General features: G+C 39.2%; 1 protein-coding gene across 5 annotated transcripts in view; it reads left to right on the forward strand.

The window, feature by feature from the left end:
• The window catches only part of RIMKLB (ribosomal modification protein rimK like family member B), a 41,654-nt gene extending 21,574 nt beyond the window's left edge, over positions 1–20,080 (forward strand). For all 5 annotated transcript variants that reach the window (XM_079310704.1, XM_079310705.1, XM_079310702.1 and 2 more), the window contains 4 exons: positions 10,586–10,816; positions 12,850–12,936; positions 15,878–16,081; positions 17,507–20,080. In XM_079310704.1, coding sequence (XP_079166830.1) covers positions 10,586–10,816; positions 12,850–12,936; positions 15,878–16,081; positions 17,507–17,970 — 986 coding nt within the window. In that variant the 3' untranslated portion in view covers positions 17,971–20,080. The remainder of the gene's footprint in view (positions 1–10,585; positions 10,817–12,849; positions 12,937–15,877; positions 16,082–17,506) is intronic.
• The last annotated feature ends 6,901 nt before the right edge of the window (positions 20,081–26,981 follow it).

The raw sequence follows: 26,981 nt of genomic DNA on the forward strand, positions 1-26,981 counted from the left end.
CAACTGTCAAACCTATAAAAGCACTTCTCACTTTCAGCATGAAGAACTTGATCTTTAATTTTTTAATGACTGTAAGAACTTGTCAGATGATCTTGATAATGTGAAAGAAAGACAGGATGTTTCCCAGTGAGCCCACAGATCTAGTTTGAGATGTGAAATGGGGCATTGTGGAGCAAACATCCTACTGTTACAGCTGGGCATAACAATAAGTAACTTAAGAGCCCAGGCATACTGCAGGAGAAGGCCCCAAAGTATCATAGGGTTAATTGAGTTTGAAAGGGACCTTTAAAAGCCATCTGGACCAACCTTCTAGTCACAGTGGCCAACTTGAAAGCTGGAGCTAGCTCTGAAGTTAGATCAGGTTGCCTGGGGTGTATGAAGTCAGGTTTTGAATATCTCCAAGGATGAAGCTTCCATAGCCTCTCAGGGCAGTCTGTCACAAAATTGGACCACCCTCATGGAGTGTGTGGCCCAAATGTATGGTCACAATGTGTTAGCATGCTGTCTCAGTTGCTGGGCTCTTGTCTAGCTCTGTGCACTCCAAAGCAGAGCTGCATGCATGTGATCCTGCTCCTTTGTGTGGGGCACAAACCCTTCTCATATTCACAGCCTGTCCTTCTAAAAGAGCCTTTATCCATTCACCACAGTACCTCAGGCATGCAAACTATCCAGCTGCCAGTTGAGGAGAGATTATGGGTTGAAGTCATGCTGTAAGTGCAGGCAGAAAGGTAGAAGGATCTTAGTACTGACTGGAAATTTTTGAGATGTGCATGTTCATATCCTGCTTCCTTTTGTTTTTCTGTCAATCTTCCCAGGATCATTCTGGCCTAAGACTGAAATGGTTCTTTGTGCACTCCTCCTTACATGCTTGGGACTAAAGGTGAGGCAGGATTCTGAAAATGCATGCCCTTTGTGGATGCTTGAGTTGAATAAGTTCAGTGTTTGCAGGCAGAAAGGATACCATACACGTAAATGCATGCATTATTGCTTTAATTGTTAGTCCTGCTTAAACAATTCTGGCAGCTGGGCCTTTGTAGCAGTTTTGCTGCACATTTTTCTTAACCTGGGAGAGTGGAAGCCACTGGAGAATGTATTACCTGCATAGGTCAGGAGGACAGGAGTTGGAGAAACAGAAGTCAGGATGATTGGTTCATTTTTACGAGGTTGGAGGCTGGGCTAGAATAGTGACCATTGAGTTGTGAATGAAGGAAGAATACCCACCTCACTATAGAGAATTCTAGTCTCAAAATTAGAGCACTATCAAGCACTATCTTAACAATTTAAACTGTTCAGATCCTTGCCGTCCTTGCTGTGATCCAGTTTCTCTGTTGTAGTTGACACCTGGAATCATCAGGTCCTGCAGTGAGCTTGTTCAGCTTGCAACACCTGCAGAAATTGAATTCTACAAAAGAACAGGAGAGTTTTCTGCTGGCGTAGGAACCTTGCCAGCTCACCAGTGGGTCTGTAGATGAGTGACAGGGAATGGGTGATACTGCACACCCCTGTATTATTGCATGGAGCTGGAGAGTAAAACTGTTAGCAGCAACAGAATTTAAGTCAAAATTGTCTTAGAACTACAACCTTATGAGATGCTTTCTCCAACACGGGAATTTCTAAAGAGGTGCTCATTTCTTCCCCTTTCATGCTTAGGTCTTCCAAGGTTCATAGCATGCTGTCAAACCTTCTCCTTTCAGAGTTTTTAATATTTTTAAATTGTTAGAGCCAGAGTCTAGGAATGAATGTAAATTGCAGTTTGGTAACTAAGAGCAAATCAAGAGTGGCATTCGGTAATGAAATTCCATGACTGTGTTGCTGTAAAATGGAAGAACTTGAAGAAAAATAATCTGTAAATATTTAAAGGCGATTCCTCCATCTGTGGAAGAGATAAATGAACTAAGGAGACTTATCATACCTGAAGTGGTAAAGAAGCTTTTGTTTCTCTTTTCTGCCATTGACTTGTGACGAGAACTGTAGCCCCTTAGTGACTTTTATTTCTTTCTAAATTGAGCAGGTGGTTATTTCAGAAAAGACAAGAGAGTTTTAGAACTTGTAGTGTAGACTAAATGTTTATAAAGCTACTTACCAGTTTGTAGGGATTGCTAAGCACAGAATTACCCTTACAGTCTACAGATTAGTGGTAATTTGGCTGATCTCTTAAATGTGTTGCCTTCAAAGGTCAGAACAATCTGACAGTGGGTGGGGGCATGTCCCTTCTACTTGCTTTAGCGTGGTGTCTGTGAGTACAGTACTACCACTACATGTTTTTTTTTTTTATTTGACTGGACTGGTTGAAAAGACTGTGCAATAATGAGGAACATTTTCCTTCAAGAAGAAGGTAATAGATTGCACAGTGTATTAATTAGGGAGCATACTAAGTAAATACCTTAGTTAACATGTTTTTGTGACTTGGTGGAAGCTTCTGCATCCTGATCAGGTACAGAATAATACTGTGATATTTGTATTTTCACTGCAATATGGGCATGGAGCATGTGTACTACTGCAGTGTAGTTTTAACCCTCTAAAGCCAGAAAGAGGAGACAAGATCAGTGAGCTTGCTTAAAGAGGTGTAGGAAAAATGGAATTCTTCTCTACATTTGATTTGTGTATGGTTTTATGTTATTGTGTGTCAGAACTAAGAAATTTTGGGTTTTGGCTTTTGAACAGCTTTTTTAGGGGATTGAAGGTGTTCGTGTAGGAAAATACTGTACTCATGGTGACACTCAAAACTGTTGTGTACCATATGTCCAGGTTTTTCTCTGACACCTTAAAAAACCCCCACAAAACCACAGGCTCTCCCAGTTGACAGGAATTGGTATTATTTCTGCAAGCTTTAGAGTCAGTTTTGATGCAGTTTTTTCTCAAAAAACCACAGCCAAATTCCTTACTTTAAGAAGGATGCATTTGTTTTCAAAATAAGTGCTTCCAATTAATAAATTAAATGCAGTTTTGACTAGGAACTTAGTCTGCAGTGACAGGTCAAAACAATAAACTGATTCTGGGATTTTTTCAATCCCCTAGAATTCAGGCTCTGCTAAATATATTTTGGAAAAATTGGAAAGGAGAGGGAGTTGGACAGAATTTATTGAAAGTTTTTCTGACAGTGTAGACATTTTCCTAGGTATCTTTCCTGTTATGGAAGACAGATATGAAGGATCTGTGTCTTTACTACAAATTGAAAACTTGCATTGGATGCTTCTCCACTCTGCTTCAGCACTTCACTTAAGTAAATAAACAGCATCTCTTGATGTAGGAAGGTATTGTTTGGTAGCAGAGGGAGATGAGGTGCCATTATGTTAGGCATGTTAAAGGTATTTAGTTGGTTTTGGTATTACAGGAAAAAAAAATGGATTAATCTCAGATGGGAGGAGGACCCATTATGGGTTGCTTGAAATCTTCCTTGGTATTTCTTTCTGCTTTTGGAAAGACCTTTCCAATCAGCCTATTTTTTTTCAGGTGTATCCTTAACTTATTTTCTTCACCTGCTATTCAGAATGAACAGGAATAGCACATGCAAAACATGGGAAAGACTGACTGAGTGTTAAGAATGGAATTAGTTTATAGTAAGGTTAGTTTACATATATTTAGCAATTTTACGTTAATGGGTGAACTTGATTTTAGAGGTTTTTTACAGCCTTAATGATTTTATGATTCTGTTCTTGTTCTGTAACACTGAATTATGGGATTGTTTAGTGTTCAAGTGGGTGTTCTCTCAGTTGAGGATACTTTAGATTTCTAAAACACTGCCAATCATGATTATTTGACCCAGGAATGTTCTGAGATCACCTTGTGGAACTATTGTTCAAAAGTCCTAATGATATACAATAGGCCTCACCTAAACCATGTAGAAACTACAATGTCATGTCTGGATTATTAACAGAGTCTGCTTTTGAAGTGTGGTTTGTGCTGAGCAATAGGTTTAGGTAAAGGTTTCATCAGAAGGCCTTGCTAAATATACAGCTCCTGGTTTTCAAAATACTTTTTTTCAGAATACAATGGCATAGTACTGTTCTAGTGAAACCAGTTTTGTCTCTGTTCTGTGTGATTTGCTTGGTGCTGCTTACCTGTGGGACATGTATTTTGGTGGGAAAGCCTTTCTGGTTAAGTTTTTGTGGAGAAGGAGGGTAAGGTCATATTAAACACAGAGGGTTTTATGTGAGCACTTGTTAATTTGGTTTGAAAAAACTATTGGCCTGATAGGAAGGAAGGGAATATGAACTCCCAGCACAGAACTATTGTAGAAATTTGTTTCTGTGGACACTAGAGTGAGAAATAGCTTTGCCATACTAGATACCAAAGAGGCTTTTACATGGCAGTGCATTTTTTTGAGGATTTCTGACAACTTAATGTTCAGACTAATAAACTGTGGCTGTCAGGTGATAAGTGATATAGAGAAAATTCCTGTGCAACTTCAAAGGGGGAAGTTCAGTTTGGTGTTAATAAATTGGTGGTTCTCTAAAATTTCAGTGCTTAGCTGCCTTTCAGAGGTTAAGTTCAAATAAAATTGCATTTAAAGTGTTACTTTATCTAGCATACAGCTGCCACAAGCAGCCACTTCTCAGAAGAGGAATTTAACTTAAGTGACTGCCACTGTCTTTGGCAAAACCCCCAGGATTTGCCAATTGCTCAAAAATGCTTACATATTTCAATGAAGTTATGTTTTTCAAACAAGGTTTGAAAAAAGAAGTTGGGAAAAAATAATATTTATAACCTATTTTCTGGGAATTTATGTTGTTTCTAGTTGAGTTATAGGATAGATACATAAAGATAAATCAATATAACAGCAAGCTTTTGAGGTATAGAGTAGCATTTAATTAATATTAATCCTACTTCTGTTAATTATTCCTAAATTCTAACACAGTCTTGGCAGAATGTATGTTTGAAGTATGCTGAGTTTTGAAAATTTTAGAGATTTAGTTGTGGTTGAGCTTAGTGAGGGAATGTATACTTTTTTTATTACAGTAATCTGCTGTATCTCCCTTTGGGATATCTCCCTTCTGAGCTTTAAGCTTGCTTTAACATGGCAATTAGGGTGAAACACATTTAATTCCCTGCAAGTAAACTGTAAGTAATTATTAAACACTTTATAATGATTTAATGCAAATATTATGCAGTGTCTTGTGGGTGACAGATATTGGGAGGACAAATGAACCAGAGATAAGAATACACTGATTTGAGAGCAGGAGTGAGTCCAGGCTTGTAGAAAAAATTCAGTGATATCTGTGAGAACAACTGATGAATTGTGAAGAGCAAGTAGCAGGATGTAATACCATCAAACTATGGGGAAAGGTTTGTGTGATAGAAGGCTTGCCTGTTTCTCCCAGCTGACTGAGTTGAATTCATTATAGCCTGCTTGCTGAGTGACTGTTCATTTGGGACACGTTAGCAACTCCATGGATGGGTGGATGAATAAATTTGTATAACAAAGTTCTGAGAGCTGGAGACTTTTAGGGTAGTGTACAGATCTCTGAGGAAAAATCTGGGTAATATAATATCTGGAAGTTCCCAGACCCTGCTAGCTCCTGTTGGGAATGTGGTGGGAGGTCGTGTATGTTTTGTGCTAGTGAAATTTGATTCAGATTTTTTTTTTAATGCTGCATGCATGATGACCAATCATTGTTCCACTTATGTGCTGGTGTACCTGTTAGAAAAAGTACTCTACATACTGGATCTGCCTGAATACTGAAACACGTTTTTCCTGCTTCATTTTACTTATGTATTTCAGGTTTTGCTAAAGACAGAGCTAGTCACTGAAGTTAAAATGGCAGCCTGTGGCAGCTGAGGCCACACAGTGAGGATACTTGTACATGGAATAATTAACTTTGTTGTCACATTTGGGCACTTCTCATAGCCACACAGTTCTCAGACAAATTTTGTGAAATATATACATTTGGAAGTCAATTTGAAAGAAGACGATGACTAGAATGTTTTATGTTGCTGAATTCATGGCAGCACTGCATGGGGAGCTTTGGCAAACCTATCTTCTGTGCATCATTCCTGCTCTTTTGATCTGTTTGGTCAGAAATGGATTTGATAGATCATGAACTTCCGTGGGTAGCAAGGCAGTGTACCAGCTGTCTCCAGGCACAGTGAAAGACTTGGTCTTAAAAATTTGTTTAATATTGCAAGATTTAATCTTCTGTTAAAAATGTATGATGTTTGCTAAATCAAGATGCATAAAGCATCTGAAATTATTTTTGATATCCTTGCAATCGTTTAGTTTTTAAACTTCTGAAACTACGTGAAAGCTAATTTGTCTTCTGTGAAAACATTTGCCTTGTTTCAGTTGTTTATAACATGCAAACTGGACATGAGATAATGCTTTGCAGTAACTACTAATCTGCTGATGAATGATTCTTGTAGAGATTGGAAGGGATTTGTGTAGGCTGCAAAGGAATATAATGAGTTTCAAAAATGTAAGCAATTTAAAATGTTCAGAAGCCACACACAGTTGCTTTTTAGCCATCCACAATGCCATCTTTGTGGTTTTATCCCAAAGTATGTTTGCCCACTCTAAAATTGTCAGGTTTTTGAGAGACAGCTGTCATCCTGAGTATCTTACTATGCGAGTAGGCTCTGCCGTGCTGGAGGTTAGTGTCTCAGGAGCTTTTTAAGAGTGTAGATATGGATCTTCTGATCTCACAGCTAACAGCAGTAGTCATCTCTGCCTCTTTCTTCTGTCTTTAGTACAGTTTAGTGCTCTGTTTTGTGTAGTTTTCACAGGTTCATGTGATGGCTTCTACCTTTTGGGTCAAAATAACCCTTTTTAGCAGAGACCAGCTGCTTTTCATTTTACGCTTGCCTGCTGTTCTTTGAGAGTGAAAAGCAGGAAGACTGATTGGGCCAAATGATGAATTATCATGCATTTACCAACTTAGTTCTATGATATGCTACTTTGAACTGTTTTTGAGAGAAACTTGATGCGCTGTGACTTTGAGGGATATGGTGTAACTGATCAAGTTTATTCCCAGGTGATTACAATTCACATTGCAAAAATTCCTTTTATAATTTGTCTGAATATTGTGATGACTGGTGTATAATGTTACAGGTATACCATGCTCCATTTTGGAGAATTTTGTCTTGCAGAGGAAGAACAAAGACAGCTGGAACTGAGTGAAAGAATAGGTCATGTTCAAGAGCAGGGTTTACATCTATTTTTATTGTGTGATGCTCCAACTCAGGAGTCTTTACATCATAGAAACAAAGAATACCCAAATATTTCACAATAGCCTAAAAAAAGGTTGCTCAGGCACTGGTAAAACCATTGTTATATGATGAGAAAGTTCTTAGTTTTGGATAAGCTTGAAATCTCCCTTTCGTGGCTTATAGTATTGGTACTTCAAAGGACTGAATAGCTGTCTCTTTGCTGTGTCTGCAATGTCATGGGCATCCACTGAAAAAGTCAACAAATGGATCAGCTTGTTATTTGTCAAGGTATTTGTGTATGATCTGAGTGTCTGCCTTCTGTGTGTTTGTGAGGTCAGTTCGTTGTCCACAGGCAACAGTGAATGTAACCTGCTATTACTGTTTTGGGATCAGGATGGCTCTATAACTGCGAAGAAGAGAGGGTTTATCTCAGCTGTGTGCAGTTTAGTGTGCCACACTTGGTTTGCTCAGCCTGGAGAAGGCTGAGGGAAGGCCTTGAGTGGTCTGTAGTTCCTCATGAGGGGAAGCAGAGGGGCAGGCACTGATCTCTTCCCTGTGGTGACCTGTGACAGGACTCAGGGGAATGGACTGAAGCTGAGTTAGGGGAGGTTTAGGCTGGATATCAGGAAAAGGTTCTTCACCCAGAGGGTGATTGGGCACTGGAGCAGCTCCTCAGGAAAGTGGTCACAGCACCAAGCCTGACAGAGTTCAAGAAATGTTTGGACAATGATCCTGGGTACATGGTATGATTATTGGAGCTGTTCTGTGCAGTGCTAGGAGTTGGATATGATGAGCCTTGTGGGTCCCTTTCAATTTAGCACAATCTATGATATATTAAAAAAAAAAGATTGCTTCTTAACCACTAAGTAACATCTCTGTAGTCTTTTTTCTCCCTTATTCCTCTTTGCATTCATGAATTGGTTCTTTGGAAAGAAGTACCCATATGCGTTAATATCTTCTGTGTTACTGCTTTCAGCACATGATAGTGAAAAAATAGTATTTTATCAGCCCACGTGGCAATAATGACCATTAAACTGATTGTTAACTGATGGGTCTCAGATGGAATGCTGAATGCATGCTTGTTCCAAAATGGCAGAATCTGCCTCTCCTTTTTACTGTAATAAAGCTGCTTCTGTTTGCAGCACTGTGTTGCTGGGAGACTGCAGCTAATTTTTATGGTGCATGTCAGTAGTAGTGATTCAAATTATACATTTCATTGAGTAGCTCTTCTTTTTGTTTGTAAACTGCCTTCTGTAAGGGGAGAGAAATTTTGTTCTGGGGAGAACAGTATCCACACCAGAAAATACAACTGAATCTGAAACAAAAGCTCAGACTGTTGTGATGCTAACATTATTGTACTTCCAAAGTCACTTCAGGGGTTATGTAGGACCTGGCTAAATTTACATCAGTCTGATGGTCAAGTCTAATACAGGTATTCAGGAGAATTCCAGGTGAGACAAACACATCTCCTCAAACTGCTGTTTTTCTTTTTCAGACTCCATGGTGCAAAACTTCAGCATGTGGCGTGACTTTAAAGCAAAACAACAAAATAGACTGAGAGATTATGAATTGGAAAACTGTGTCGTTTTGGTTCACAACACAGATAACGGTGGCAATTTTGGGGCTGTGTAGAAAATGCAGTCCTTTTTAAAGTGATTGTTGCACAGCTTGCATGTGGATCAAGACATGCATGCAATTACATTGGCAAATAGTGGGTGTAATTGGGCATGCACCTAAATGAAAAAAATACATGTGTTAGGTAGAATCTGACTAATGAGTAAAAAATTCTTTTGCTTGCTGAATCTGTACTCCTTTTCTGGCTAAAGGAGATGGTAGTCCATTTTGTGCTGTTCACCGTCTGCTTAGGTTTGTAGCAGTGTCTTGTTTTTAATCTTGCTTGAGATGCCTCTCTAAAATGGGGGGTGTGTGTGTGTCTGAAGCCTGCTTGCTTAAACACGCGAGTCATGTCAGCTGCAATGCGGCAGTGCTTGGTGCTAATGAGGTGAGCAGCCAGAGCACCCGTCTGCTTATGTTTGCTCATCTCTGTGCAATTATGGCTGTGGGGATTGGAAAAGGGGATTTGTATTGGATGTGGCTCTGTTCTGGCCTTTCCACAGTGTGGCTCTGTGTTATCCTGAGGACTGGGCAGCACATTTCAACTTCCATTTTGGGAGTTAGGTGGTTGCTTCATTGTCTTTAATGCAAGCTCTAAAATTCTTCCTGGTTGGGAGAAGGAAAGAAAAATGGAAAGTACTGAGAGGGGAAATCCCCCCTTCTCTCCTCACTCTCTCCCGATTTCCCCCCAGTTGATTCTAATGCACCTTGAAAGGAAATATATAGCCTGGCAATTGGTGCCTTCATGTAGAGTGGATACAAGTCTGCATTTGTAATGTAGCATCTTTGTAATACAGTAATCAGGTAATAAAAATTTGGTTAGATCTCGCTAGTTACAGGTGGCCTTTGGTAGGCACGAGATGCAGATGCACTGTGATTTCTCAGCTCGCTTTTTTTTTTAACCCTTAAAGTACTGACAGCAGTGTGAGCTGAGTATTTTTTGCTGAAGTCATAAAGTTTTGCTTTGAACATAAGGCAAATAAAGTGACTATCAAACCTTGTTTGTCTTTTCCTGTCCTCAGATGCCAGACTGTCTCCATTGAGCTTGATGCCTTCTTGTCCAATCCTGTTGTATTCCTATTCCTGCAGCTTGTCTTTCAGTATTTCTTTTTCAGAGAATTAGCCTGTAAAACTAGGGTAATAATTTTAGGTATAGGTTATGATTAAGTAATATATTGATCTTGGTGGCAAAGCTGGCTTTCCTTCTAGTTCCTGCCTTTGTCACAGGGTGCTTCCCTGTGAGCTGATAAAGTTATTTCTGAGTACATAATTTAATATAAATTAGATTGTTGAAATGACTTGTTAAAAATACTGCTGGTTTTCTTGTGTTTTTTTAAGGATCCTATCTAGTCTCTGTTACTTTGGCAATATGTTGTGTAACGTGGTACCACAAACAGAGGGATCAATACAGCTGGGACTGGGAAAGGTATGAACTGCATCCTGTAGGCAAGAACCAGCGTTGGGAGGCAGGAACCTCCTGAGCTGTTGACACAGCTGATGCGAGTGTAGTGTGCAGCTTACCCTCATAAAAAAGATGGAGTGTCAACCTGTAAACAATTATCCTTCACCCTGGGAAGGAGCCCAAGACTGTGTGCCCTAATAAGTCTGATTTTTGCTTGGTCCTAGTTTTAAGTGAGTTAAGAGTGACATGAATGAAACAGCACAGCTGACAAGATGCATGCTAGGGAGAGTTGTGCTGTTTTAACGCTCACTGTTGAAGTCTGGTATCTCTGTGATCACAGATAGTGCAGTATTTCTGTGCCTGTTTACCTTCTCCTGGAGACCTTATGTCTTAAGACTGGGATGTTTTTCTCTCTTCCTTCTTTAGGTCTCCGGGTGAAAGGGGAGCTCATTACTGCTTACCCACAAGTGGTGGTTGTGCGTGTGCCAACACCCTGGGTCCAGAGTGACAGCGACATCACAGTCCTTCGCCACCTAGAGAAGATGGGCTGTCGATTGATGAATCGTCCTCAAGCCATCCTCAACTGTGTCAACAAGTTCTGGACATTTCAAGAACTTGCTGGCCATGGTGTGCCTCTTCCAGACACTTTTTCATATGGTAAGGCTGTTGGATCAAAAGGATGGCATAGTTCCCTAGACCACTTACACTTTTGCAGTGCAAAAGACCTAAGTTTTGGAAATCCATAGAAATTTAAGTAGCATGAGGCCAGTTCCACAGCTAAGTGTTGAGTAGCCAAAAAGGAAGTTAAAGTCGTGATACCTAGATTCTGGTTTTGTCTTTGTTGATTAGCTTTTGATACTTTGAAAAGATACTTTGAACTGTACCTCAGACTTCCAAGCAACTGACTTTAGGTGTTAGTTCTATAATACTTTCTGTTCTTTTCTAGTTGCCCAAAACAACAGACAAGAGCTTGGGGTGCTAAATGTCATAAGTACTACAGAAAAAACTAGACTTTGATATAACCTGAAAGTAGATTAAACTCCTATATGAATAAAAGTGTTTGTGAATACATAAGTTTTTGTGAAAGGACAAGAGTAGCAAAGAGTATGAGCCCTTGTGTTCACCTTTTAACAATAGTTTGGGTGTTGTTTCCCACCAAAACAGTTGATTAATGTTTATTGTGCCTGCCTCTGGCATCTCTGCTATCTCTGGTTCCTGACAGAGTGCTAGATTAGAGGAACCATTTGTCTGAGCTACCCTGATGCTATTTCTGCTTTTAATTACAATCTGTTAAAGAACTGCAGATACCTCTCAGCCTTCTGTTCCTTCTGGGAATACCAGTGCTTTCCTCCCCTTTGTGTGATTGCATCAATAGGCTTTTGTAATTGGAACTTGACAAAATGAGAAAAAAATTGACAAAACCATGGCTTTCTATCAATTATTATGAATTACTATTTCCATCAATTTCCATGAGAACACATTTGAGAAGAAATATACCCTTTCTTTATACATGCAGTTGCCCTAACTTGTTGAGAAAGGAGTGAGTTTTTAATTTTGGGGGGGAAAGGGAGACCATGAGTGATGCTTAATAATTGCAGAACATACTTGTTTGATCATAACTCCCTCCCACTTCTGTTGGTGCATACCTCTGGAATTTGACAGAGGCATGTCTTTTCTTTTTCTTTTTCTTTTCTTTTCTTTCTCTTCTCTTCTCTTCTCTTCTCTTCTCTTCTCTTCTCTTCTCTTCTCTTCTCTTCTCTTCTCTTCTCTTCTCTTCTCTTCTCTTCTCTTCTCTTCTCTTCTCTTCTCTTCTCTTCTCTTCTCTTCTCTTCTCTTCTCTTCTCTTCTCTTCTCTTCTCTTCTCTTCTCTTCTCTTCTCTTCTCTTCTCTTCTCTTCTCGTTTTTTTAAAACACAAATATCAAGTTATTAGTGAGAACTGGCTTTGCCACGTGTGCTGAATGACGTGTTACTCCATGACAGGGTTGTGATGGCTGCTGCTGGCTTTGTGACTTTGTGTCTTGGCTTGAGTTCTGCATTTTACTGCATGATGTGTTGGAGGTGGCTTGTCCCTTTGCCTGCTGACTTTTCTGTATTTCTTGTGCTGTGGTCAGCCTTCTTTGAATTGAACTCAAGTAATCTTGAAGTATCAACCATAACTCTGTGCGTGGCCATTAAAAGTTACTCTCTAAGGTCCTTACAGTTCCTTAATGAGATTAAAAGGTTGAAGTACTACTTCAGGATGTAGGGAGAATGAGATACAGGAGACCTCAGCCTTCAGAAGGGGGGAGGTGGACTGACAAGATCTGGTTTGTTGCTGTTCTGTGTTGCTTTCCTGGTTAGTAGTGTGGATGGACCTGCTACTAGTGTTATGTGTCTGCTATTTTCCTGTTAGACTTTTGAAAAGATGGGAGTTCATAAAGCAAAAGGGATAAACTGGAACAAGATGGTAGAATTGGGGCATTTGGATTTGGAAGACTAGGTTGAGCTTTTGGAATTGTGATCAAGAGGCCTTTGTGTGTCACAAACACCTGCAAACTCTGATCATGCTCCGTGACCAAGGTCTTCCTAACTGATAATTTCTTCTGCATTATCTAAGCTGTGAGGGTGGGAGGAGCGTATGGCAATTACATTCCAAATTTGGCCACAGAAAACTGGTGGCACATAATGTTGTTGGTTTTCTTTTTGCCAGGTGGTCATGAGAATTTTTCCAAAATGATTGATGAGGCGGAAGTGCTGGAGTTCCCTATGGTGGTGAAGAACACGCGGGGTCATCGAGGTGGGTGTGAGGTCAGGGGTGAGCGCAAGGAATGTTCTCAGCAGCACTCCAAGAGTTTGTCTCATCAAGGAGTGGTAGTTAAGAAGATCTGTTAAGTGTTGGACTTCTTTCCAATACAACTATATTCTACCACCCTGGAATGCTGAATGTTGGATAGACTGCAGCACTGGGAACAGTTTTAGTAGAACCCAGTCTTGCAAAGGCAGGGGGGAAAGCATTCAAAATTATGGTGCATTGGTGACTGCTATGAGGAAAGCTTCAAACTGGAATCCTGAGAGGTCTGGCCTTTGTGCAGTCAAAATAAGCCTACATGGGTTTTAGGACTGTTTTTAAATAGGCCTAAGAAATAAAATATTGGTTCATTCAGTGAATTTTTTCCTACTCAACTTAGTCTGTAATTAGGATTCTGATTTAAATAAAATTTTATGTATTGTTTGTAAAACTGGATCTCTGTTATTCAGAAAAACACCTCCGTCAGTGTCGGTGGTATTACTGCAGTTTCAGATTAAATTGCTCTGTTATTAGTCTTTTGTTTTAGTGTAAAGTTTAAGTGTAACAAACATCAACTTAATTTAGTGTTAGATAGTGGTTAATAAAGGAAACCATATTTGAATCTATTTCAGAGATTATTTGTGCAGGAGGTTGCTCTGTTCTTAATATACTTTAAAACAAATTTAATAAAAAATTAACAAACTTTTAGGTCTATAAAGAGATTAAAAATGAAGTTAAACTACAAGGCCAGGAGCTACTTAAAAGAAAATCATAACTAGAAGACACCACTTCTTTCTTTCTGTCCATCAGTTTGTTCTCACTCTCTGCTGCTCTGATGCTTCTCCTGGCATGAGTGCTTCTCTAGCCATGTAATAAATGGGTTCAGGAACTGATGTTCCTGAATTGATCTAGAATGGGTTATTTTTACTCAGATTAATTCCTTACATGACTTAGCACTTACTTGCACTAATGCTTGTGTTGATGTAATGGAAGAGAGCAAAACGCTGGGGCTGAGGAAGATCAGACCTGCTGCTGTTGGCAGCAGTACCTGTTACTGTGGTTTTAAAGTGTGGCTGGAGCTCTAGAGCCAAGGTGGAGTTTGATGTTGCAGCAAGGTGAATTTGACAGCTGTGACATCTGAAACAGTGGGTTTGACTTAATACTGCCTCTTGTGAAGATCTAAGTAATTTTAGAGTTTCGGCTATTGATTTTCTTCTCCCTTTTTTTAGCCAGGATTCTTATAAATCTGTTTGCAAGTTTTGCTTTAGAGCACTTCAAATTCCAGACATTTTCATGCAAATTTATGCATAGTACATATCTTTTCACATTAAGAGATTTGGAGAAACTTTTTCAAATTAATTGAAAAGCAGACTTTTGCAAATTATATTTAAAATAAATAGGCAAACATGGTCATAGGAACTGGCTGATGAATAAAAGTTATACTCTTCTAGGGCAATTTTCTATGCAGTTTGCTGCTGCAGCAAATGGGCCAATCCTGGTTTTGCCAGGATGCCATGATGCTGCATAATTCGCAAGAACTAACTGCTTCCTTTCCAAGGCATCATTCTTCCTATTCCATTTCAGGAATACAGTAGGATTATTAATTGCCTGTAGAAGAGATAAAGTTTGGAGTGGGAGAAAGGATATGGAGATTTTTTTCCTTAAGAATTTTAAGCTTACATTCTCATGTCTCTGTAATGAGAAGTTCCGTGTTCCTCAAGCAGTGTTCTGTGTTATGGAGACTTTAAATCCTATCTAAACAGAGGCTGCTCTAGCTGGGCATAAGAGCACTTGATGGAATTCTTTACACATTATTTATCCTCGTTCTGCTACTGCTGCATTTCTGTTCTCGTACTTAAGAAGGGCAGTTTATCAATTTATGTTTGTACTCTGTTAACATCATAACAGAATTGAATGACAGTTCTGCTACAAGAGCAAAAGTGCAGCCTTATTGCAAAACATAAATGTAATATGATATAGAGCCCTTAAGAAAGGGGAAGAGAAGTTGGGAAATGTAGATAAAGATGGAAAGGGATGCAGTCTTGTGAGACTGGAAATTGGATAGAAAGTAGTAGAGTCTGTTTCAGGGATGACTTTAACCAGTATGAATACAACTAGAAAAATCAACATTGCTGCCAACAAAGAAGTCATTGGTGCGCTCTAAAAATGAAAGGGAATGAAATTACTTAGGTTAAAAAATACAAGTCCTAGAGATATTTGCTTGCAGAAAGGGTAGTGATTTGTCAAGAGGGATTTTTTGCAGTTGTAGGATAATCCATTCATTTTATGACTTGTGGAATCTTCTGCTAAATTATCTTGGATATTGTGGAGTGGAATGTTTTCCTCTGAATGTAGTTGATCCATTGCAGATCTCATTCTGGAGTTGTGAGCCCTTTTAAGTATTGGGAAAAGCAGCTCTCAAGAACTTCCTAACAGAGAAGTGTGTGGTTCTGCAGTGGCACACTAGAGGCTTCAGAGTTCTTAGATGCCCTATGTTTAATAGTTTCATGTTGTTGGTTCCCGTGTGTCAAAGCTGTAAACTGTGGGTCCTATCCTCTTGGATTAACAAAATTGTTATTAATTCCATGTCTGCTGCTCTTTAAGTACTTTTTCTTTTTTTTTCTCTCTCACTAAGGATTTGTATCAAAAGAAGTTGAAACTGCAAGACGACCTCCTTTATCTAAAGCTTTTTTTCTTTTTCCTTGCTTCTTTCTTTTTCTTTTTTTAACTCATGTCTCCTCAGCTCTGTCAGTACTTGAACACTTAAAAGCACTGAATCAGTGGAACGCTATTGTCCATGGAAGAATTTGTAAATGGATATAAACAACAGATGGGGCCTCTGAGAATGGGCAGTGTGCTGGTCAGAGGTTTTACTTTCATGTGCTGAATCATTGATGCAGCTCAGATGGGTAGCTGCATTCAACATCCCGATGTTCTTTCCTCCATACAGGTAAAGCTGTGTTCCTGGCACGAGACAAGCACCATTTGGCAGACCTAAGCCATTTGATCCGTCACGATGCCCCTTACTTATTTCAAAAATACGTTAAGGAGTCCCACGGCAAGGACGTGCGCGTCATCGTGGTGGGAGGCCGCGTGGTGGGCACCATGCTCCGCTGCTCGACAGATGGCAGGATGCAGAGTAACTGCTCACTTGGTAGGAAAAGCATTGCTCATAGTTTTGATCAGATTTCAACCCAGTTGAAACATCACAAAGCTGACTGAAATCAGCTGCAGGTGTTATTTTGTGTTAATTGTGCTTACTGCTGGGGGTTTAAAGGGGAAACACAAGAGTGAGGGTTAAGTAAGAAGCCTGTTGAGCAAACACAGGAGAGATGATCTTTGCTGAAAGTGTTTGATAGATGGGATAATGACAAGCAGGGGAAAGTTCTAGAGCACAAATGGAGCAGCTGATGTGGTAATGGAAGTTTGATGCTAATGCCATGTTATAATTTGTTTCATCCTGTTCAGAGGAACAGAAAATGAAGGAAGACAGAAATCAACACTTAGGGGAGGTGGAGGAGTCAGTCATTTTGCAAGAGAGTAGAAGAAAACGTTAAGTGAGGAAACTGTTGAAGGCAATAAGCAATTGGATTGCACTGTGCATCTTCTGTGCTGCTTTAAGTCTGTCAGGTTCTTCCCTGCTACCTCTTCCTCCAAAGATCATAACTGGGAGAAAGAGGAGGTTACTGCATTGCTTGTAGCATACTCAGAACTGAAATTCTGAATAGCTGTGGGTGTTGGACATGAGGGTAAAGGGAGGAAGAACTCTTGAGGGTTCCTGACTGAAACTGTGCCGAACCTGAGCAGCAATGGGATAAAACGTGTTCAGGTGTATTGCAGTTTTGATTAGTAAAGATGCCTAAGAGATTTTAGTTACTTCTTCATGCAGAGGAAATACAGCCTGAAAGGTTTCTCTGCTAAATGAGATTTTTGTGTTTCTTATTGTTTGGGTTATTTTTAAATTTAAGCATTGTGATAGATGAAGCTTGAGCCAGTTAATACTTAGGTGATGGAATGTGAACCTGACCAGCTGAGGTTCAGACACAAATGTTCCCTAATTCTTGCTTTAGAGACAGTGGCCTGTTATAGCAAGTTGAGAGGGATGTGTGCAGGTGATAATGTCTTAATCCCCATTCCCCTCAATTATATTTGCAGTTAGGGTTGTAGTCTTACCAAGAGCTCTAGGTTTAATTTTGCTGGAATATTTCTTATGATCACTTACAAACATGTAAGGAAAGCCTCCACCCTAGAAGGAATAAGAGTGGTTTGTTAGTTCATTTGTTATATCCTGGAATCATAAAAATGTGGGTTTTTTCTTGACTAAAAAGTCATTGCTTAACTGTTTTTAAACAAATCATAATCTTGACCTGCCAAAGGCAGGTCAGAATCTTTGGAAATCCTGGCGTGGCATCAAGTTCATTAGTAGTCACTGTGGAAAGGAGGTCACTTTCTAAGTTATCAGCAGTGTGCTTGCAGGCTCACTTTGAAGCTTCCCAACTGAAAGGCGCCGCCCGGTTGAGAAGGATGTCGGTCACCTGTGACCTGAGCAGAGACAACAAGTTCTTTTCTCTTTTTCCAGGTGGCGTAGGAATGATGTGCTCGCTGAGCGAACAAGGCAAGCAGTTGGCAGTCCAAGTGTCAAACATCCTGGGGATGGATGTGTGCGGCATTGACCTGCTGATGAAGGACGACGGCTCATTCTACGTCTGCGAGGCCAATGCAAATGTAGGTTTCATTGCCTTTGACAAGGCTTGTAATTTAGACGTAGCTGGTATCATAGCGGACTATGCCGCTTCCCTGCTGGCCCCCGGCCGCTTGACGCGGCGCATGTCCTTGCTCTCCGTGGTGTCCACGGCCAGCGAGACTAGCGAGCCAGAGCTGGGCCCTCCAGCTGGGGCCGCTGTCGACAACATGAGTGCTAGCTCCAGCTCTGTCGACAGCGACCCTGAGACCACGGAGAGAGAGTTGCTCACCAAGCTCCCGGGGGCTCTCTTCAACATGAACCAGCTATTAGCCAATGAGATCAAGCTCCTTGTGGAGTGATGCCACGTGTAAATAGGTGACCAACAGAACTCTCTCTTGTAAATTTTTCTTTTGAAACCAACTTGCAATGCTGTTTATCAGAGATGCTCAGAGGAATGAGGAAAGGGGGGGTGGGTGTGTTAGTCAGGAGAACAAAAGTAAAAGGCACACGTGCTGTGATTGCTGTCCCTACTCATTTATGGAACATTAAATTGTCTTTATTCTTCATCAGTTTTACAGTGGAGATGCTCAGTTCGTACCAAGCGGCAGTTTTATTTGGATGCTGCTTTGGTGTCCAGATATATTGCAATTCGTGTGTCTTCACAGGCAAGCATTGAAGCGTGATTCACAGCTGAAGGTTTTCAGAAAGTTGTCTGGCAGCTCTCTAGAAACTTCTGTGAATTACTGCACCAGTTAAGTCTCTTCTACCTCTGTAAGGCTTGATCCTGTAAATTGCTGAGTGCCTCAAATTCTTTATGTGAGCTGAAGGTGTTAAATACCAAGTATTTCAAAATTCCTGGACACCTACTGTTCCAGCTCTTGTAGGTGGGAACTGTAAGTTCAGGATCCTTTTAAAGTCGTCACTTTCTGACCTTGCAGGATGCGGCCTTTCAAATGATGAGACTGAGAGAAGTGTCAGTTGACTTAATGTGAACTTTCTGTAAAAATCTGTAAATTGTACCATCTTGGTATTAAGTGGCAGCTTTGTGTCTACATTTCTTTATAAAGCTTTTAAAGGAGGATACTTCTGGTTTTCTCATTTCAAATCCTGATTTTGGAAGGTATATAGGGGAATTGGTCATATTCCATTTGTGGGCAGGAGTGGCACGTTTTTAAGTAATTTTTGCATGGTTGGAGGAGATAAACAGCACTGTAATGTTTGGTATACAAAATGATGTTTAATCTAATGTGAAAAAGAATTACACTAGTTTAAAGCAAACGTGCATCGACTTGTATTTGTTAGTGTTTTAGTCTTTCTGAGAGAGATCTGCAATGTTAATGTTCCTTTTTCTTTAATACTTGCTAGTCCAACACTCCCCTTCTCTATGCCTGCATCTTTAACAGTGGCCAAAGCGAAAACACCGCAGACTGTTTGTTAAGAAAACACTGAGTTATAGCCTGTACATTGGTGGGGGGGTTGTTTGTTTGTTTTTAGTTTTTGCTTTTTTTTGAGGGAGGAATGTGGTAAGGTGTGGAGGAGGGAAGAGCTGGTTAAAAGTGATTAGTCATCCAGAGGAGCTTTAGAATAAAGCTGGAGTTCGTACAATACTTACCAGGCCTACTTTTTCCCCACTGAACAAAAAAACCTGATGTTGGCATAAATCCAAAGAGTATAACTGGGGAGAAATATTCAGTTCTTAGCTTTGGAAAACATGGCAGATTTGAAAAAGGAAAAAAGAAAAAAAAAAAAAAGGAAAAAAAAGAGCTCAGCCAGAGTTAAAAAAAAAAAAAAAAAAAAAAAAGAAAAAATAACCTAGGTCCACAAACAATTAAGGGGTTGATCCTGGACCCTTACATCTGTGTGGTGTGAGTGCACACACTCGTGTGTGTTTGTGTGTGCACAATTGTTTTGCTTTATTTTTTTGAGGGTGTTGGCTGTTTAGCTCCTAATTTTTTTTCCAGACTTCCTGATTTTCCTTAATCCTTCTGGCTGTGCATTTTCTCATTAGCCTTGAGCTGGTTTGGAAAACAGATAGCCAAAACAAATACTGAGTCCATTTTTCAGTCCCTGTCTTCCTCCTCCTTTTCTTCCTCCTTCTCCCTTTTCATTCCCCTCTTATTCTTGGGGTTCATAAAGCCCTGGAACTATATATATATATAAATATATATATAAAGATAAGCCTCTTTTTTAAAAACAAAAAAGTAAAACGTTTACAATTGAAAAATCATCTTGTGAAAATAGGTTTGTTTGGAGGGGGGTTGTGTGTGTGCAATGCTGCTGTTTTCTGGATACTTTAATGGAGCATGTCCCATGTACCCTCTGAGGTTCTGCACTGCCCACCTCTGTGGCCCTTCCTCACCTCTCTGCTGCTCTGCTGTTTTACCTTCACTTGGACCTTAAACACAACTCACGGACACTATGCAGAGAGTCTTCAAGAGGCAATAAACAGAACAGTATTAACCTACTTTATGGAGGTTTGATCATGCTTCTTTGTACAGTTTGGTTTTTTTATTTTAAAAGGAATGTAATAAAATGGCTTTTTTTTTTGTAGAATTAAATATTATTATGAAATCAAGTGAAAGGTTGACTGTTGGTGTTAAGCAGGAGGGTGGACCAGCTGGTCCAGCAAAAAATGGATCTTCAGCAGTAAAGGTATTTTCAAATCCTTTATACTGAGCCTTCAAGTGCACAGATTGTACCTGAAGAATATAAAGGTCTTCAACTTCCTTGAAGAGTTACAGAATGACAGAACATGAAAGTAACCTAATTCTCTAGTCACTGAGGGGTAAACTAACTTTTCCAAGAGCTCTACTTCCCTTGCTTGTTTATCCAAGTGGAATTTGGGGTGGAGGGTGGCTCTTTTTTTTTTTTTTCTTTTTTTTTTTTCCCTTTTTTTTGTCTCTTCCTTTTTACTGGTAGGTGCCTGCACATGAAAGGCTGATAGGATCAATCCATCCTTTTCTAGCTGTGACATACATTGAGCACATGTGGAATAACAGCAGGGAGTAAACATGTGCTAGTTGCTATACTGAAGCCTTTGTGTTTCTATCACAGGAAACATCTTTCAGAGGAAAGAGCTGTTAATTGAATATTCTGGGTTGTTTTTTTGAATCCCCATAGTGTCTTATAGCTTACAGGAACCTTACATTTCTAGCACCCTTTCAGAATGTCTAGGTTACACCTCACAGTTAAAAAATTCATGGAATTAGCATAAGATTTTTTTGAAAAGACAAGTGGGTTGAGAGATTTGCAGCTTGACTCCATTGTGATAAGTTTCTCCTCTGGTTGGTACTTCCATTACTAGTTTGGAGATAAGTCTATGCATAGTGATCACAGAGGGAGACAGAATTTGAAACATCATGTACACATGTTTGGACATTGGGTGTTGATGCTGCGTGAAAACCTTGTTTGAGGGTTCATTTATACAAATGGGCACACTTGTCTCATGTATTTACTCCCTACTTACCCATTGCTCTTGAAATAGTGAAATACAGAGAATGGCCTGGGGAAGCAAGGGGGGGGTGTCTTGTTTTTACTTAAAGGGAAAAACACCAATGAAACTAGCCCGTGGTAAGCAGGCAGTGTTTCCCATTGAACTCCACAGATGCCAGCTTTATACACTATTTTCTTCAGTTCTGTGTGCTGAAAATCACATGCTAAACTTCCATACAGTTGCACTAACACTACCTCCATCTGTGGGTTTGGAAGCATGTGCTGAAAAAATGGTCAACACGGTGGTGGATTACAGTAGTGCCAATATAGCTGATGGTGATATAACTATTTTTGTATATTTTAATGTTTGAAAGAGCCAGTTAGAGACTCTTGTTTGCAAAAACAGGTTTCTTACACTACATCTGATGAAATTTTGTTCTTTGTAACACTGGAGATTTTCTTCTGTTGAACTTCCTGTGTTTGTAATTGATGTCTTGCTGTCAATGTATGGATTGTATCTTAATCCTTGTATTTAATGCTTTAATGTGTTTTATAAAATCTTTTCTTGTAATGTAACAACTTATCTGTAAAACAGTGTCAATGCTTGATGTTTACATTGACTTACATTTTTTGTTCTGAGCCGATGATCAATCTCAAAGCATTTTCTCCCACTTGATGTGCTACCCTTGCCGTGTGATATTTACTCAGGAACTACCTCTGGAACATCTGGGTATGTCAGACATAAAGAAAATAACTTCTTCAGATGTTACACCGGACTGCCAAATCCAACAACTGAAACCAGTGACGCTTGCTAAATTCCCTCATTGCAAAAATCTGTCAGTTTAATACATAAGGGACCATAAGGGCTTAGAGAGACTTTGAAAACAGATCGTACAGTACCTTTCTCATGGCTCACCCTTTTTGAGAAGGTTTATGGGCTTTATGGCTGGTGTGAGACACACGACCCACTCCTGTTCTCTCTATGGAATAGTAGGTGCTCGGACAGGTAACTTCTGTTGCTACTGTCTCTTTTAATTTTTAATTTTTTCACTGTTCTAGGAATTGTTTTAAACTGAACACTGCAGGATTTATAACCAGGTGTTTGCTGCTTTTTCCTTTGTTTTATTTCTTTAAATCTTTCTTAACCTTTTGAGGGTGACTTTTGGAGCATTCTGATGGTGGATCTGCTGTTGGAAGTCTCCAAGTCTCTCATGTTTCTAATTTGAGTTGAAAAGCTTTTGTTTTATTTATTTGTTTAAAAAAATGACACATGTTTACTGTGAGGATTTTGGGTGGGATTTGTTGTTGCCCTAAGGGTGACTTATTCTCCCTTTTTTTACAGAAATGTGTTCTAACAGTTCACACTTTGTTACTGTTCTTTGCAAAACTTTTCAGGAGCCAAAAAAGTCAAACAATCCAGAGAAAACCCCTTCTCCCCTTTCTGATGGCAAGAGTGAGAACTTATGAAAAATCCTTGCGAATGTTCCTTCCTAAACTTTTCCCCCCAGTAATGCAAGCGGGTAAAATGGTAAATGCAGCAGTTTGGTGACATCCAAAACCGACCTGTTGTCAGGTAAATTGACACTTTTCTGCTCTTACTCTAACCTTCATAAGTTTGCTAACTTGTCTGCCTTCCTTTCTTCCCATCAGTTCATTATGGTGATACTTGTTGAATGATTTCTTTAACCGGATTTAGAGAAAATCCTGCTTTACTTCCTTAATTCCCCTCCTTACACTTGTTGACTTTTAAGAGAACTGTCATTTTGCTTTGCTTTACTCAGGTGAGACAAAAGTGAGTCCCCTATGCAACTGTATGATGGATAGTTTTGTGATACATTAATTCCACTTCCTCTTTATCAGTTCTAGATATTTTGTCTTCTAGTGGACTATTTTAGCTTGGATTCTTGAAAGATATGTTGCTTTCCATTTACTAAGTTATCATAAAATATAACTGCAGAAGTAAGTAGTTGATAGGAATGAAAAACTAGTGCTAAGAATGTTAATTCTATTAAAATTCAATAGAGCAGATCCCCTAAAGAGGACAGATGGACGAATATGTGTGCTGCAGTAAAGGACTGTTGAGCTGATGATTTCTGTTTGTGGAGGATGGGGTGACACATTTTATCTTGCCCTTACTGCTATATCAAAGCACTTTTACATGTTATCCTTCTCTAGTAACTCTCCCTTAATCTCAAACAATATAAAAGTACTGGGTACTTAATATTTTTTACTTAATTTAGAGGGGAGAATCTTGTATTTTACTCAGAGATAAAACATCATACAATTGGAATAGCATTCCAAGTTGAAGAATGTTAGCCTGCAAACAGGCTTCCAAGTTTCCTGATGCAGTATTATATTTCCTATGACATCTGTAAAGAATTAGCACTTGTTTCAGATCATTTTTCAATGTACATTAATTACTCCTCTATACCATCATAAAACAGTCTATTTTTCATAGTCTTAGTTTATATTTTCCTGAAAGAAAGCAAACTTAGCAGCGATATAATAAATTGCAGCTTCACATTAAGGTGGGAGGGTATAATTTTAGAGCCAAATTTTGCTCTCAATTACACTGAGATAAACCTGGAATCACTCTGTGAAAGTCAGTGGAGTGATACCCGATTTCACTGGTATAATTGAGTGTATAATTTGTGTCTTTTAATTTTACTTGCAAGGTAATTTTGCAGACCTGTTATACTTATGTTTCCAATGCTTTTTCCTTTCAGACACACCCACTTCTTGCGTCTCAGCATTGGGCAGGCCTATTCCTTTATTTGTGTATATTTTTGTGCATCAGCTGCTATAGGACACGGGTGTAACACTTTCAGGCATGTGGTTGGGTGTCTTTTTGGGGTTTGTAATAACGTATGAAAATAAGAATTTGTTTTCCTCAGATTTATTAATTAATTCATGTTGGATCACAGTTTTGCATCTCTAACCTGATTTTAGATACATATTATGTGAAGATTTTCTTGAAAGAAATACAGTACTAGTTCTTTGCAGAGTCTGCAATTAATCTTTGGTGGGAAGAGTTAACCAAAATTTACTGTATTCTGCAATAGTTAAAGTTTCAGAATTTAGTGTAGCTTGAAAGGTGGTTTTACAGATCATGCTCCTTCTTCTCTATGGAATGGCTTTCAAAGCCCTGTATTGATCTTGGTTGTGCCAGTGCTTTGCCTAGTGTATGGGGAGATGAAGAACTTGAATAGGCCATGACTTCTTAGACAGGGAATGATGATTATGTGCATGCTGAACAAGAACTTCTTCTATATGCCCTTCTGCTGCAACAGAATATTAAAACTGGTAGGTGACAGCAGCAGCAGAAGACACTCATGACTGTGACCTGAGAAACCTCCAGTACTGGGAGAAATGGAGTGCAAAATACTAACTGGAGTAAGGGGAATGGAGAAGAGAGGCAAAGTCCCTGAACTGTCTCTTTGAATGGTGAGTCTGATTTACAGAATTCTGACCATCAAAAGACTGCCTGTAATGTAAGAGGCACTTTGATCTATCTCAGTTGGTGTTTGGTTACCTGATGTCATAATTGTCATCTTTGCTTCAACATTCTATTTTCCCTTCTGCCTTTATAAGGCACAGTACTTGTCTTAAAAAATTAAATTTCACCAAAATTGCGACATATTTAGAGTGCTGGAAAATAAGACTGAAAGGAATTTATCTAGCCAAGTCATTCCCTGCTCCACAGAAGACTGATCATATTTGTGCCATTGGTGAAATACTTACTGTAACCTAGTTTAAAAAACAAGGAATAAATGAGGAAGATTCTGCAATCCTATGGAATTTATTTTATGAAGGTAAAAAACTAGCTTACTGTCAGCCAATGACCAACCTCATAGGCTGAGTGTGCAATTGCATTTTTTGCTACTTAAGAACAACATATATGTGTGTGTGTGTGTGTGTGTGTGTATATATATATATATAAATGAAAAATATATGTATGCCTTAAATATATATATATATGCCTTAGAAATGTCATGATAATAAAGAACAGTGTTATTTATGGAGATTTCCTAAATCTCAAGGTAGCAAAAAAAGGTTTGAATCACCAATAGTTAAAATTCTTTTTGGAAGTAGAAAATACAAATTATAGGATGTTTCTGACTTAGTGGTTAAAAATTGGTAGTTGCAGCCACCTCTTCACTTCTGAATGGCTCTAAAACTTCTTTGTTTGCACATTCCTAGCAGAAAAAATATTTTAAGCATGCACCCCAATAAATAGTTTTTACAAGTTACATATGTATATTACTACACACATTGTAAAACTTATATAAACCCAAGAAGTTAAAAAAGGATGAGATAAAGTTTAAATGAAGACTATTTTTGAAAAAAATGTATTTAATTGTAGTTATTAATGGTGAAAAAAACATTTTCACCCTGCAGCCTTACAGACTGTCTTGCACAACTCCTTGGGGAACATGGGCTCCTCTTAGGAGACCACTGATGTAGACACCCTAAATACTGACCATTGTAGATGCCATCAGAATGTTCCACTGTAACAAAACCTCCACACTAAGTAATTGTTTTACTAGAGATTAAAATTTGACTCTCTAGTAGGATGAGTGCTTCTTCTGAAAAGAAAATAAGGGGAGAGAACAGCACTAGAAGCGCTGATGAACTGCCTTACATAGGAGAAGTTTGAGTCTGGATCAGCTCAAAATATGGATAAACATGTCCAGGTGGATTAGGAAAAAGGAATTGTGTCAGAATATATATTAATATGCAGAATACAGCAGTAGCTTTTGTATTTCCATAAATGTTTCTGTTTAATTTACACCTAAGTATTCCAAATTCTCTTTTCTCTTGTTACCTGGGGTAGTCACTCTAAAATCAGGAACAACACTCAAATAGAGGAACTAAGATGGATCTGAATTTTGATATCAAGGCAACCAAATAGTCTCCAGTGCACATCAGGTACCACTTAGGACCATGGACAACTGGTGTGCTTTTCTCATTAGCTTCTTAGTTATCATATAGCCTTTGAAACTGTTCTGTGGACCACAGGCTGGAAACCCCAGAACTGAATTTTTACAGAGTGAAACGAGATTGCATGTGCAAAATCAAAAATACTTTGGATAGAAAACTGATTAGAATCTTATTAAATACAATAATGAGCAAAGTCTGCATGTGAGACAAAGCTCATAGAGAAAGGGTTTCAAATCCAGTCAGGCTGGAGATGTGTTGAAGAGGAATAATTCCTGATAATACAGGCAAAGAAGTCAGAAGCCTATGTCAGTCTGTCATCAGAGACAGAAATGAGGCAGGACTGACTTTGACATTCCCAGCTGTTGCTGTAAGAGGAGGAATCTTGTTAGATTTTCAGTACATAATGTATGCTTGACATACTGGCCTTTGGGAACTGGATCTTGGGGAGAAGAGCTGAAAGTTCCACTAATGCACAAACTAACTATAGTACCTGCCTACTTGAATGAGTGGTCAGGTGGGTTAAAGGTGCTACTGCACTGAATTCACCTGACAGTAACATTTGGGAAGAAGGGTGTTCCTCTGGCCCTGGACATGTGCTTGTTTGCCCCAATACACCTGTAACTGCTGCTTCTCAGCATAGTAGGAGATAGAGGCACATAAATGTGAGCATTTTCTAATGAGCAGAGACCAAGGTGACTTAGTCACTGGTCAGGAAAGAATTTTTTTGTTGTTGTTGTAAACAGGAAGGCATTAGAACACTTTCACATCCTCTGTGGTTTCTCCATGTGGCTGTCAGTACAAAAGAGTTTTGGTTTTGGTTTTTTTCCTTTAAATGTGACATACCAAAGCAGCTTTGATGTGGTAGAGATTTGAAGAAGACAGATTATTTTCCATTCTTGTCATAGACTTCCACAGGCAGGCAAGGGGGTGATATTTGTGAAAGGAGGGAATTGCTGACTGAATAGTAGGTGATGGATTAGGCTGATAAAAATGTTAA

The sequence above is a fragment of the Erithacus rubecula genome (genome assembly GCF_903797595.1).
Source record: "Erithacus rubecula genome assembly, chromosome: 1".
In the NCBI taxonomy this organism is placed as follows: domain Eukaryota; kingdom Metazoa; phylum Chordata; class Aves; order Passeriformes; family Muscicapidae; genus Erithacus; species Erithacus rubecula.